The sequence below is a fragment of the Pholis gunnellus genome, assembly GCF_910591455.1.
Source record: "Pholis gunnellus genome assembly, chromosome: 3".
Taxonomy (NCBI): Eukaryota; Metazoa; Chordata; class Actinopteri; order Perciformes; family Pholidae; genus Pholis; species Pholis gunnellus.
In genome coordinates this window covers 11,726,951-11,741,377 of record NC_136529.1, presented here as the reverse complement: position 1 = coordinate 11,741,377, position 14,427 = coordinate 11,726,951, and the positions used below count along the sequence as shown (strand labels likewise).

The 14,427-nt window shown below is 42.6% G+C and overlaps 1 protein-coding gene across 1 annotated transcript in view; it reads right to left on the bottom strand.

Moving 5' to 3' along the window:
- Positions 1-1,948: 1,948 nt before the first annotated feature.
- The window catches only part of syn2b (synapsin IIb), a gene marked incomplete at both ends in the record, with an annotated part of 67,855 nt that continues 55,376 nt past the window's right edge, over positions 1,949-14,427 (bottom strand). The window contains 8 exons of the mRNA XM_079184159.1: positions 1,949-2,102; positions 2,710-3,526; positions 6,810-6,876; positions 7,195-7,371; positions 8,987-9,089; positions 10,131-10,205; positions 11,673-11,815; positions 13,779-13,841. Of these exons, the coding sequence (XP_079040285.1) occupies positions 1,949-2,102; positions 2,710-3,526; positions 6,810-6,876; positions 7,195-7,371; positions 8,987-9,089; positions 10,131-10,205; positions 11,673-11,815; positions 13,779-13,841 (1,599 nt within the window). The remainder of the gene's footprint in view (positions 2,103-2,709; positions 3,527-6,809; positions 6,877-7,194; positions 7,372-8,986; positions 9,090-10,130; positions 10,206-11,672; positions 11,816-13,778; positions 13,842-14,427) is intronic.

The following is a 14,427-nucleotide window of genomic DNA, read 5'->3' as shown; positions in this document are numbered from 1 at the left end:
TATTTATCTGTACAGAAAAAAACCGTCATCAGTCACCAGATCATGCAAAGCAGTATCGCGTTACAAATAAAAACACAATGCAAAACAAACAATATATACTGTACCATAAATATGGAGCGTCAACAAACAACAAATCAATCAATATATTACAAAAAATAAACTCCTGAGATGACACTTACATACATACAAAATACAATATGTTATAGTTTACTTGCAACATAGTACTGGAAATGTATAAGCAGACAGGTTGATGCGGTGTTGAGATTTTTATTTCTTTTTCTTACACGTATGAACTTGAAATGCAGCAGCTCAACTGAAACTGACCAGCCGAGGTACTGGGTTCATTCCAGGTTGCCTTAAATTCAGTCCCACAACACAAACAGGATCAATCACGGAAACCAACAGTTTAAAATGGCATATTAATCTGGAGCCCAGCGTCTGACTGCAGCAACCTGGAAAGTTGCGACTGAAAGAAATCTTAAAGGGAATGTAAGAGTTAGGTATTTAACAGATACACAGGTCCTGTATGTACGGTCATATTTATATCTATAATAGGGTGACAGCGCTCAACAGTCATGTCGAGGTGTTATTGCACTACTGTCTCAATGTCTTTTCATGAGAATAATCAACAAATTACAATACCGTTGAAAGATCTACACAGAGGTGAAACAAGAAATCACCAGTCACAGCTACAGACATGAATCTGTTTACTCTGTGAAAAGCATTCAGTCACTATTTAGGATTGATTTATTCAGTGTGGGGCACAATCGGCCTGATCCCAAAGCTGCTAACAACAGTTGCAATCCTTGCCCGACTTAATCAAACACTTAACGTAAATGAATGAATTTCCAGACGTAATCGATCCAGGTCTGCACAGCTAACACGTAGCTGAATTGAAAACATGTTCACAATAAGGCTACAACATCTAGAGAGAGAGAGAGAGAGAGAGAGAGAGAGAGAGAGAGAGAGAGAGAGAGAGAGAGAGAGAGAGAGAGAGAGAGAGAGAGGGAGAGGGAGAGGCGACGGAGTGCGAAACTCAACACTGATAGAGCTCCCTTCTTCTCCAAAAGTCACACCGAACCACTTGGAGGAGCCATGCATAACAATTGAACACGGATGAACATACACATATTTCCGACTCCCTCACACGACAATGAACTTCAAGGCTTGTAGACAAAAAAAGGGGGGCAGCACTGACGAGCTCAGTAGTCCGTAGCCAAGGACCAGAGACACAACAGCTGGATTTACACAGGAACGAATTCTTCAAGAAGTAGTTTTCTTGACGCACGTAGTTTCACTTACGGACCAAAATTGATTCACTGGAGGGGAAACCATCAAATGTCAACTATCTGACTATTTTTTTAAAATATGTATAAATCCAGCCACTGAATGAAAGAGTTATGTCACTGACAGAGGTGGATTGGAAAGTGCTACTAGATTTTGTTTTATCATTGGCTTATCTCCCTTTATAGTTATATTTGTTTGTATTCATATACTGTATATATATATATATATAAATAAATATATATACTGAATGTACATCCCATCTAAAGTCTTGAATATTCTACTTTTATATACTTCATAAAGAGTTCATTAAAGTGTGCTCTGGGAAAAATAAATATCTTGATATTCTATTCTATTGTATTCTATTCTTCTCTGATCTGCTGTATGGCCGATATCAATGACGTAACTCCTTCGGTCCAATTATTCTGGCACAGCTTCAGTCACTGAACGTCCTACCCAGGAGGCCTCACTGTTACTCACACAGAGAAGCTGAGGATGGAGGAGAGGAGGGACGGGGACGGAGGGAATACAGTACAGTTAACACACAAAGTTTAATCTCAGACTGGTTCACATTTAATGTCAATCAAGTCATCACTGGCTAACGGTAAAAGGGTGGGGGGGGGGGGGCAGAATCAATAAGGGGCTGACTACGGTTAGCCTGTGTCTAGTCAGAGAAAAGGCTGGCGAAGGACTTTCGGAGGTTGCGAATGGTCTCGGCTTTCGCCTCGTCTTGGCCGTCGCCTCCGGTGGTTGAGACCCCGCGGAAGAAAGTGGAGTCGCTGAAGGCGTTGAAGGCATTGGTCAGGGACTGGGACTTACTGGGAGGGGAGGGGGAAGGAAAAAGAGAGAGGGGAGGGCAAGAGGGAGAGTAGGTAGGCAAGGTAGGATGGGATGCAGGGAGGAATGAAGGAGGAAGAGTTAGATGGAAGAGTAAGGATGAAGACAAACAGGGAAATATGGAGGGCAAAAAAGTTCACAAACACAATATTTGTGCAACGATCTTTGAAAACATTCCAAAATGTTAACATTGTACTTTAACCACCCTATTTATCAAACATATGCAGTATATGAACATGCAATAGTTAACGTTGTGACAAATACACCAATAAACACAACAGACCATATAGACAGTAATAACTACATTATTAAATATGTATATACTGCGTATCAATGCTAAATAGGGAGGATTAAAATAAAGTGTTAATTTAATCATTTCAGCAACTACCACTTCGACCGACACACTAAAATAACACCATTAAAACAAAACTTCTATTGATAATTAATTGGACGATTGGAATTCCATATATTACCTTTCTACAGAAGAATGGATTTAGACATTTACTTCTGTATCCTAAACACAAAGAATGGCCCATTGAAATGCACGTCTTTGCATTATCAACAGTGTGTCGATAGTGCGGCTCTTACTTCAGCAGAGGATGGGCCTTTTGCTGGGATCCTGGCTGTTCTTCCTCAGGGGCCTCTCCCTCAGCGGGGGCCGCGGCAGCTTCAGCCGGTACAGAATCAGGGCTTTGGAGGGGAGAGGCCGGTTTGGCCTGGGGCTGAGCCTTAGCTGGAGACTGGACATTGGGCGGGGACTGGCTGACTTTGGCTGGGGACTGAACCTGTGCTGGGGACGCGGCAGTATCTGAGGCCTGAGTGAGTGCTGAGGCAGGGGCTGCGGGCTGGGGTTTGGGTGAAGCTTTGAGGGGAGGAGGAGGGGTTTGCGGCTTTGGCTGGAGCTGCGGCTTTGAATTCCTGCGCATCGGAGGGATGGGCTTTGCAGGTGGTGCGGGTTTGGGGGGCAGCTCTTTTGGTTTGCCAGGAGCTGGGGTTGGGGAGCCCTGAGGCTGGGGCTTGGGCTGCTCTGTGGTAGGAGCTGAGGCTGAGGGAGAAGCTGGGACGGGAGCTGAGGCTGCTGCTGCTGCTGCTGCTGCTGCTTTGGTTGGGGGAGAGCCTGGAGCTGCAGGCGCAGCTGCTTTCGCTGGGGATGATGGTGAAGCTTTGGCTGGGGTGGAAGCAGAATCTGGGGCTGACTTTGCGACGGATGTGGCTCTCATCATTGGGGGGGGAGGCCTCGGCACTGGAGGCCTTGTGACTGAGGCGGCCCTCTGGACTGGGCCCTTCTGAGTCTGAGCTGGACCTGGACCAGGTTTTTGGGCCTGGCTGGGCTTTGGTACCGGTTCAGATGCTCTCTTAGCTGACTCTGATGATGACTCCACACTCTGTGATTTCACTGGGGCACCTAAAAGATTCAAATATAATTACGTTAGATTATAGTTCCATGGTTATACAACACATGGCAAGACAAGCAAAAAAGCAAAAGGAGAAGTAAAGGAAATACATCAAGAAGCATCATTATTTCTTAGATATAGCACCATGTCTCTTAGTGCAGCAGTAAGAAAACCAGGCGCCTGCAACACTCACTTAAGACCAAAGCACAACATGATACCGATAACGAGCTTGAGTCTGGACATGCCCATTCGCATAACAACCTCTTGCATTCCTAGAATCCCTGACCAACTCATCTGTCAAGAACAGACTGGGGCGAAGCAGGCTCTGAATGTTTGGACCGCAATGACCAGCAGGGGGCGGCAGATCAACGGCTAAGAGAAGGTGTGGTGACGAGCCTATCATGCCAAGTGTTTCTTGCTTTTATGCACAATAATACATGTGACCATTCGGAGGTAGTGTGGCTAAAAAAAAAATATATAGTAATAATAATCAAAGGGGAAAACATGAGAATGAAGTAAAGTAAACAACAAAAGGAGATATGATACAACCACAAAAAGGATACTGGCCTCAAACAACTCAGTGACTCAAACACATGCAGCAAAGCTACCCATCATGCAGCACAAAAGAAACAAAGGATTCCACATGCGGAGTAGGAAGTGACGGGGCAGGGATGAGTTTCCAGTGGCTGATAATTCATTTTCCAGGACGCAGCAGGATTATAGCTGGGTGTGTAAATGATATGTTATTTAAAGACAGCTTGGAAAATGTATATTAATTAGTGTTATGAGTTGTCGATTAGTACTATATACATTTAGATTTTGGACTTTAATGACATTATATAAATGATCACTACAAAACCTTCATGAAAATTCATCCCAGACAATCTCAGAGAGTCTTTACTGTCAGGCCGCTCCAGTGACTGGCTTACGTTTTAATTTGTCACAAAGCATCCCAATGGTTGCTTGGGACTCACGACACATAAAAACCAAAGAAAATACCATTTGTACAAACATATTTAACTTGTATAGGACAACAGAGTAACAATTTGCTTGGATACAAAACCTTGAATTACTAAAGCACACACTCCACGCCACGCATTATATTAGTCACTTGCCAACGATGCCAACAAATTGGTATTTATCATGTGTTTGTTTGTTTATCACTCATGAAAGATTGAGACAGAGAACAGATTAATATCTGTAGTCACATTGTGTATAAAGATCACTAATTCAGTGATTTGGATCCAAGCAAATTAGGAAATTAACATGCAAAGAAAGAAACAATGCTTATTTTCCTTGAAACTCTTCATTAATCCCATAAGAAGGTTTTATAATTGACAAGAAACATGTATTGTGTACCGTAGAGTATAAAGCCACTTATAACAAAGAGTTATGAAAGTTACATTTATAACAAAAGACAACACCCAGCAGTTATCCACAAAACATTCAGATCCTGCAATGGGGGCTTTGTAGCTTGACAGAAGAAAGAATCTCTGCGTGTACCATTAACTGATGCACACCAAAACAATGTACAGAATTTAAAGATAAAAATGGATTCAAAAGTGAAGCTTTATTCAGTAAGACGGAAACGCAGCCGATCTGTAGAAACATGTTCATCTGTCTGCCTGCCTGAACCACTCATCTGATCTACTTCACACTGCTCCGGTAACTAGGGAGCGCTTTTGTCGCAACATGATCAATTTTATTAAACTTCTAATAAACACGTGAAAAGCGCTCTGTTCAGCAGCGGGGGCGGGGCTTCATGGCTCTGCAGACTGAGTCCAGCATGTCGTCCGCAGCGGGCAGACCGCGGCTCATTGAGTCAACACGAGCGGATGGTCAACGGGAAGCAGAATTGAACCGCAGCGTTTTCACCGATGTGACCGTGACTAAGCCGCTACGTGGGTGTGTTTTCCCCCCCCGTGGTGTAAGACTTGATACTAACTTAAAACACTAGCATTACCACCGGAAAATAACATTTGCTAAGTAATCCCTTGCTCTACTTCATAACCTATTATTACCTTGCTAAGTGTATGTATGCTAAGTAGTAAGGGTACAGTGAGTTTCTCGTATTTAAACACCATAATGAATGTGTCGCTGTTAGGGCCTCTTTTAGTTGGGTAAAGTGCGGTAAAGTGAGCCCCTGGAGTCTTTACCATGAACTACAGTATATTTCACTGTTTCCGACCGTTAGTTGCTGCAACTTCGGTCTGTGACGCAACTTGTATTGCCGAGTTCCCAAGGAACCGTAGTGTCGGAGCGAAGTTGTTCACCACAGGCCTAAGCATTCGCCCCGTTCTGAACAGGCTTGTTTTGAATGGGCACTGCACGAGACTCTAACAATTCCTGTCGAATATAAAAAAACAACCAGCACACACACACACACACACACACACACACACACACACACACACACACACACACACACACACACACACACACACACACATAAGGAACACCAACATTTTCCACATTCATGCAAAATGAGAAAAAAAACGGAATTCAAGATAATGAACAAACATGCACACATTTACACATTGACAGTACAATAATAATGGCTTTGTTAATTTACCGTTTTTTTTTACATGCTGTTACCACTGCTTTTAGTTGTCACATTTAGTTTGAACACATCTGCCCTGAGCACACACTTCACCACACTAACACAGACACTATGGTTGCAGTTAAACTTAACAGGCTGGCTAAATGCGCTGTACTGTACATTTGCTTGTAACTTAAACAGAGACAAGGTCTTTCTCTTTTCTCACACAATGTTACCTTCAAGGAACAGAGATACGGATGCAGATCAAATACAAACTGCTCTTACTCTGAAGGTTATAGTTTGACATTTTGGGAAATGCATTCATTTTCTTGCCATGAAGTTGAGGAGATGATTGATACCACTCTCATGTCTGTATGGTAAATATATAACTACAGCACATCATCTAGTTAGCTTAGCTTAGCACAAAGACTGGGAACAGGGGGAAACAGCTAGCCTGGCTCTGTCAAAGGCAACCAAATGCGCCTACCGGCATTTCTAATTAACAGGTTGTATCTTAGTTTCATTTTCATTTTTATTCTAAACAAATTCTTCTAGTTAAGAAAACTGTTCCCGTTGAGTTATTCTCTAATGGCAGTGTTTACTTTGAGTGAGACATTTTTCAAATACTGGATAAAATCTCTTAAGAGGTCTGAGAGTGAACTGTACCATCACTGATTCAGAGACTGTTTCCTAGACTTGCTTTGGGCCTACACTGGCAACACTTGTATTACAATGGACAACAGTGTTCAGACAACCTTGAGGTTGAGGGCGCTGGCCGGAGGTCCTGTTCGGATCTGACAGTCCTTCCTTAAGGGCAGCACCCTGAGGGACAGGGAGGGGGTGGGAGAATGACAGAAAGAAAGTAAAACAGAGAGAGAGAGAGAGAGAGAGAGAGAGAGAGAGAGAGAGAGAGAGAGAGAGAGAGAGAGAGAGAGAGAGAGAGAGAGAGAGAGAAGGCAAACATGGTTAAGCGGGTTCTGGTAAACTGAAAAGTGATTTTCCTGCAGACAATAACTGAATTTGCCTCTCTTTATATACACAAGGACAACTGAAGCAAATTATGTATGAGCATGTGCCATTGTAGCTATTCATTTTGGGACATCCATTATAAATACATGGGTTTCATTCATCATTCTCTACCTGTTGGGGCTGCACAGTCGTTGGCTTCTGGCCTTGAGGGGAGCGGGCAGGTGAGCGGGAAGCACTAGATGACCTGGTAGCCAGAGCTTGGCTCAGCTTCGCCAGCACCACCTCTGAGATGAGCTGGCGGTCCTCTGCCTGGTGATCACCAATCAGCTGCATAGATGAACCCACAACCTGGACAAAGAGGACACGGGCATTAGAAATTGTGTGCCTTTTTTAATGACAAGCCTTGTAGGCTTTTTGGGGATACTGTCAGAAAGGTTATCTTTTAAAATATATGTTTATATGTGAATGGCAATTATGGCATTTCAAATTGTGGTCATCATCGTTATTTTCAGTAACCCAAATGTTTTTATTTTGTCAGGCTGGTGCTAAATAAGACAGACGGCGATATTAGGGCAACAACCGCATCACTGTAAAAAACAAAACACTTTTCCAGTGGAGATGACTCATGGGGAGACATGTTTTTCACATCTTTCCCACTTTAGTATCTAATCGACCTCCAAACCAAACTACTAAATATTTCATTCTGACAGTCAGCCTACTTCAAAGTGTTGACTGCAAATTCATGACCAACTCTGAGCGTGTTTATCGACTGTCTTTATCCATATGTGCAGTATCACTGTCTGCATTTGAAATCCACAATTTTGCCAAAAATGGACCCGGCTGACCCAGCTTTTCCCATGGATGCGGGGGCTGAGATGACCCACACCACTCAGTGGCTCTGTACTTACTGCCAACCACATAGAAGCAGCTCTCTCTACAGCACTCCATCTTGTGTCCTACAAACCCTGGCTCGTCAAGTTGCTCCTCGAGCTGGCACAAATCTTGGTCACTCAACAGCTCAATCCTGCTTCTGCTCCTACTTCCAGAGCTACCCACTCTGTCTGAGTCTGAAACTGAATAGTCTGTGCATGTGACCCCTAAACCTGTCAAGTCACATGCACACCAGCTCCATGTTACAACTTTGGGCAATAAGCTGGTTATCCACCACATGACCAGCTGTGTCACAGTGCATTTGGGTCTTGCTTTTGGTTGCCTCGGGCCAGAACTGTAATAGGTGGGTAAAAGCTTCCCCACTGCTCAGTTTAATAGTTCCAATCTTTATAACACCATATGTTCTGTGTAATCTCCCACAGTCCTTGAAAGCTCTTTTCTTAACTGTTTCTTCAGTGACAATGATGGAATCAGATGGAGTATTTAGCAATGTTCCATACTGAGACGTGACCACTTGACTTTTAGGAAAGGTATCATTACAGCAAAGCACACTCCAACAATGATGTGCTACTCACAACCATTGTGGTCATGACTTCAAGACTGAAGTCTACAACATGAAACCAATATGCTGAACGTTTACTGGAAAGTGAAAGACAAGTGGGAGGAAATTGTAGCTGAAGAGAATAAATACTGAGATACGTGGACGATAGAGGATAGCCATACTTACCCTGAAAAAATCACCAGATGTTGGTTATCAAACTCATGATGTGTATTCAGATTAGATTCAATCAGTTTATTCCCAGCCAGATAATATCAGGCGCTAGCAGTGAAAATTAGGCCAGACGTGCGGAATTTAAGACTCAAAGACCTTCATTAGTATTCCAATAAAACTGCCCCAGGCTGAACATGGTGAACGTTATGCAGTGATAATATGGCAGCTGCAAAATAAGAGTTATGTGACTTATTGTATTTACTGCCTTGTGAACTGTTACAGCGATAGACAGATCATTTTGAGTTTCCATCCATCCCTCTGTCGCTCTCTCTCCCTCCCTTCTTTATGCATTTTCCTCACCTCAGTAATGTAGTCATTACCATCCTTGCCACAGATGGCTTTGACGGCGCAGATATCCAGTCCTCCGCAGATTTCTGAGCAGGTATCAACCCACAGCTTATACCTGTCACATAGAGAAGTTAGATTAGGTACAACAAATAGAGTACCACTACTATATGTACAATAACTGTTTTGCTGAGTTGCTATTAGAGGTCAACAACAGTTGCAGGTATTTAATAATTAAATTGTTTGTATAAAGAACTGGGAGTGAAAAGATAACGTGTCCTGCTTTACACCATCTTGCTTACCAAAGTAAAACAAATTAAGTTTTGTTCGAGCACACAGCACACTGCTTTTTCAATAATATTGACTTATGTATCACTTTGGCGCTGTAAGTCAGAGCCAATGTTGCTCTTGAGGGCTGTAAACCCCACTGTAAACCTGTTACAGAGCCTCTCTAGCTCGGGGCTGGGCCGGCAGAAGCCCATAAAGGTGCTGCTGCTGCTGGCTTGGGTGTAAAGGGCTCCATTGACTTGCTGTCTGGAAAACTGAACACAATAAAACCAGGGCAGATACAGGCACATCAATAATTACACCCACATTGATAATGGGACTGTACTACAGCAGAGAAATATACTACTTTGCACTGTGTTGCATAATTCAGGTATTCAGTATTTATGTATCAATTTGTAGCTATTCTTTCAGTGGTGTTCCACACAGACATTGGTGCAACAACAACACTCAATTCTCTTATATCTGACAAAAGACCTTTATCACAGTTGCACTGTTTTGACAAACAGAAAAGAAACTGTTGTAATTTAACATTTATGGCTGCTCTGTTTCATTTTTGGTGTCTCTGCAAGCCTTGCAAGTGAGCCAGCATACATTATTAATGTATTTATTCACACCTGCTGTGAAAGGTCAAAATACATGCTTTGCAGTAGCCATGAGCAGAGCAGCTCAATGTAAAAAAGCAGAACATGTCCTTCGCCAAAGGAAAAATAAATGCCACTACAAACTAAAACTGATTTCCAAACATCAGTGTGTTTACTCATGTGAACTGGTTTCAGCTCAATGAATCCGCTATGAGAGCACATTGTGACTAACTGTGACATGTGCGACACGAGGACAGCCTGAGCGTCACTAATGCTGATGCGGCGCTCACTTGTCAGTCATGGCTACTTGTTCCAACATGGCTGATCCGGTGTTGCTCTTCCAATTACCAGAGATGGATGTTCGCCTGGAAAACAAGAGGAAATTGGGCGTTAAATCATTACATACTTTCACTTGTAGAAATTGTAAATAGAGGGAAGAGAGACTTCGACGACGCTGTAGCAGGAGGGGTGGGGTGACAGCCCAAGCTGTCAGGTAATAAGCCAGTATGCAGGCAACATGCACAGCTGCAGGTTATCAGGCTGATTAGACTCCGGGTAAATTGACTCGTTACTTTGGTTTGTTTTACAGTAGATGTACAGGTTTACACACAACGAATCCAGGACTATAACACACACCCTGTCTAATTCATTCAGTTAAGCACTTAACTCCCTGGTAATCCTCAAGCTATTTGTTTATAACAACGTTCTAGTGTTGAAATGTCTTCATTAATTAAAAAGTAATCCTGTAAAGGATTGCTAGAGACATAAGGTGTGTAAGAGTGTTAAATTTTTTGTTTGTGGATGCAAGTTAAAGCATTTGTCATGTTTTCCCTCCTCATGGCGCTGTGGCTCACTGTTACTATGAATAAATAAAGACACAAAGATGAAAACAATTGTGAAATAAAATTAGCACACTCTCACATTATGGTGCAGCACCCCGAGGTCAGGTATAGTGCATGGCAGCATATTCTTTGCTATTTGAGTGTTTTGGTGACTAGAAATTAGGAGGATTACTGATGAAGTTGTCTTTGTGCGATTTAAGAATCTGAAATTTTAAAAGCAGGGCTCTGAATGGGACAAGGGTCAAATAACGGTCCAAATAGAGGTCCCAAGAGAAATGAAGACTAATGAAGGAACCTTACATAGCCACCTCAACTGCTTCAACCGTACTGCTTTAAACATGCAATCAAGTCATGGCCAAATTTCCAACTTGTGAAGCCAGAAGATCTTACAAGTGTTGCACTTTGCTAGAAAAGCTTGGCCTTCAGCTGTTGTGGTCATGGATTGGGAAAAGGAAAGAGACGCCACAACTGATGAATGCTATATAATTCTCTGATTGTTCAAGAGACAGAACCACTTCAGCTGAGGAACTCCCACAAAAACACATTTGTCCATCAAAAATCAACTGTGATTTGATTACTGTGTGGTCAGCGCAGTAATCACAAATCACAGAGTTTGGTAGGTGCCAGTCTATGAGATGTTTCAGTAGCCTATGTGTAAGATGAAATTGCTACACTTAAATGCAAATATCATTTTTTATATTTTTTTGTTTTTTGTGTCTTGTTGTTAGTAATATGAAAAAGTTTCCAAGCAATAGGTTTTAAACATATGGCTTGATCTGCATTGTATAGGTGGCAGGCTGCTGAAGACCAAAGGTATGTAGGGACACATTTATGCATCAAAGGGTTAAATGAGGACTTTACATTTCACTTTGCCAGGTTTACGCTCTATTCTATGTTTCAAACTCACAATGTTCATCTTGTACAGTACCACACATGAAAACAAATAGTAGCCTACATAAAAGAAAAATCCTAAATAAGAACAACACTCACATGTATGCTTTGTAGTCAGCTCCGATTTTCTGGACCCTGATGTCGTACTTGGCGTCTATAAATGGCTCCGTGGTGCAGTAGGTCTGAGTGATGGCCACCACACTTGCAATGTCCTGGAAGTCACTCACATTGTCCACTTTGACCTACAGAGGAACAACACATAAGAAACACATGTATTTAAGGTAAAGCTAGGCTTTATGTCTTATTTTTCAATACAGAAATAATTTCTCGTTAAATGTTATCATTTTTAGAATAAGCTCATCAACAGTATTGTATTGTATGCACCATAACTGGGAGTACCCACTGAGTGGAACGTAAGCGAGACGTGAGTGTCAAAGCAAGGTGGAAACTATTTTGTACAGTATTTATCATAAAGAAAGGTGTCTTTCTTCAAATAGATCAGTGAAACAGATACAAGAGACATCTGTAGCACAACACAGGTGTGTAGGAGATGAGATGTTAAGATAAAGGAGGGCAAAAAGGAACAGGCTGACAGGCGGCGGCCCGGTTAGACAGAGCCAGAGGACAATAACATATCAGATATCAGATTGAGCCGTCCAAGGGAATGACGTGTGGAGGATCGATGAGGAGTGATGGAGAGAGGCTAAACACTTCACTCTGATCTCACCCAGAAAATATTAACACAGCTGTCGATCAATACCAGCACAATGAGAGGAGAGAAAAAAACGACTGAGGGAGAACGAGGAGAAAAGGATGTGCTGCAGTCATGAGAGGAGGAAAGGATTGAGAAAGACAGATAAAAGGAAGAACAGAGGGCAGATATTAAAGGACCAGTGTGAGGATTTAGGGGGATTTATTGGCAGAAATGGAATATAAGATTCATAACTATAAAGGTGCACTCAGTAGGTGTGTCTGCAAAGACTGCTGTCTTTAAAGTGTCGTCAAACCGACTTCATTCAAACTCAAAAACAAGCGGTACTAACCTTATACAAGCATAATAATGGACTCAAAGCCGTCGTATAATACACTTCATACAATCGTGCCAAAACACAAAGGAAAACTTCCCCAAGTTGTAAGCCCGCTTAGCTGCGGCTGAGTGGCGGCGAGGTACGGCAGTGTGTGCACTGGTAGTTCTGTTAGCTGTTAGCCAAACACACCGTCCAAAACGATAACAGTGTTGAAATTGTTTCTGCCCCACTTTGTCTCTGGCCGCAGAGCAGCGGCTGGGGGTCAGCGATGCCTTCAGCTGTGTTATCACTAGTCGTCCCTACCAGCCGGGGGCCGGTTAAGAGTAGGAAGTGAGGAGCCGGCCGGCAGTCAAAGGCAGTATAAAACAGGTAATAAAAGGTGTTTTTACAAAGTGTAAGTCACTGCAAGCACGAGAGATCCTTGAGCATGCAGCCATAACTTGGCACCGCTTAATAATATGCAGTTTGCTGAAAAGCAGCCATGGACAGACACAGAGGGGCACACTCACTCAGTCACTCAGTCATGGACCAATGGACTCGGATACGAACGAACACATAACCTCTCCCCAGACGTCTGTTTTCATTCGTGTAAAATCACCTGAAACTAAAAATGTGGTGTTTTTCCTTAGAATGAGGCATTTAAATCTACATGGGGAGCGGGTTTTCTTCACTGAGTCCGCCATGTTGCGCTGCCATGTTTCTACAGTAGCCCAGAACAGACAAACCAAACACTGACTCTTGAGAGAGCCTTTTGCATTTCTGCATTACCTGAAGGCGACTGTAGGTTCTCTAGATTCTGGTAGAGGAAGGGGTGAGTGGAGGGGTGTTCAGTTGGTTGCAAGCTGCAACCTCAACATGAGATGACACTAAATCTTGCACACTGGTCCTTTATCTGGTAGTGCATGTCAGAAAACACATTACAAACGATGGGGTTCCAGACCTGATGGTGCTTAGAGTAAACCGTTCAACTATATCTAAGCACACAGAAGGGTATTAAAGCACTTCCTGATGGAAATTTGTCACATGATGCAACAGTCAAAGGGTGGGCTTCAGTCCAACATTTCGCCATTTGCCCCACTTTACTGACACGTGAATGTGTCTTCCATTCAAACAAGACAAAACCGTTTGATGCCCGTACCATCATCTGATCACAAATACTGCAGGAGGTCAACATTACCTTTCCCATTCCAGAGTGGGCGTGTCCAATCTTCACCACCACTGGGAAACTCGGTGATGTAATCTGAAGAGCAATAGAATAATCAACAGATGAATAAGGAAGAACAATACAGAATGACTATCAAGATATCATCACACTGAAAAGTCAGTGAAAAAAGAGCGGCTGTTAAGAACACCTTTCACAGATCTATGCAGGTAAGTTTATATAGCATACATTGATCCCATATTATCATATAATATTATTATTATCACATACATAAAACCATACAACGTTCATATGACAAACGGTTTAGCAAACAGTTTCTATATGTGTACAACTAGTGGACAGAGAAGCATTAGCATGAATGTGGACTTGTGATTATGGACACTTGATGAAAGCAAGTCAACTGTCATTTTCGTTTAGTTTTTGCTTAGAACACGTCCTGATGGAAATATCTGTCTCTTGAACTACTAAATGCTCCACCATGTTGACCGGCTAGTTGCCAACTTTGCATGTCTGCTATTCGGTGCTGTGCAGGTTGTGTACTGTTTTCAGTAAACTATAAACCCTCCGTAACACAATTCTTAGTCTTCATAGAATCACAATTCTATGAGAGTGATGAGAGTGGATAAGATGCTGCACTGATGGTCGCACGAGCCGCACCGGAAAA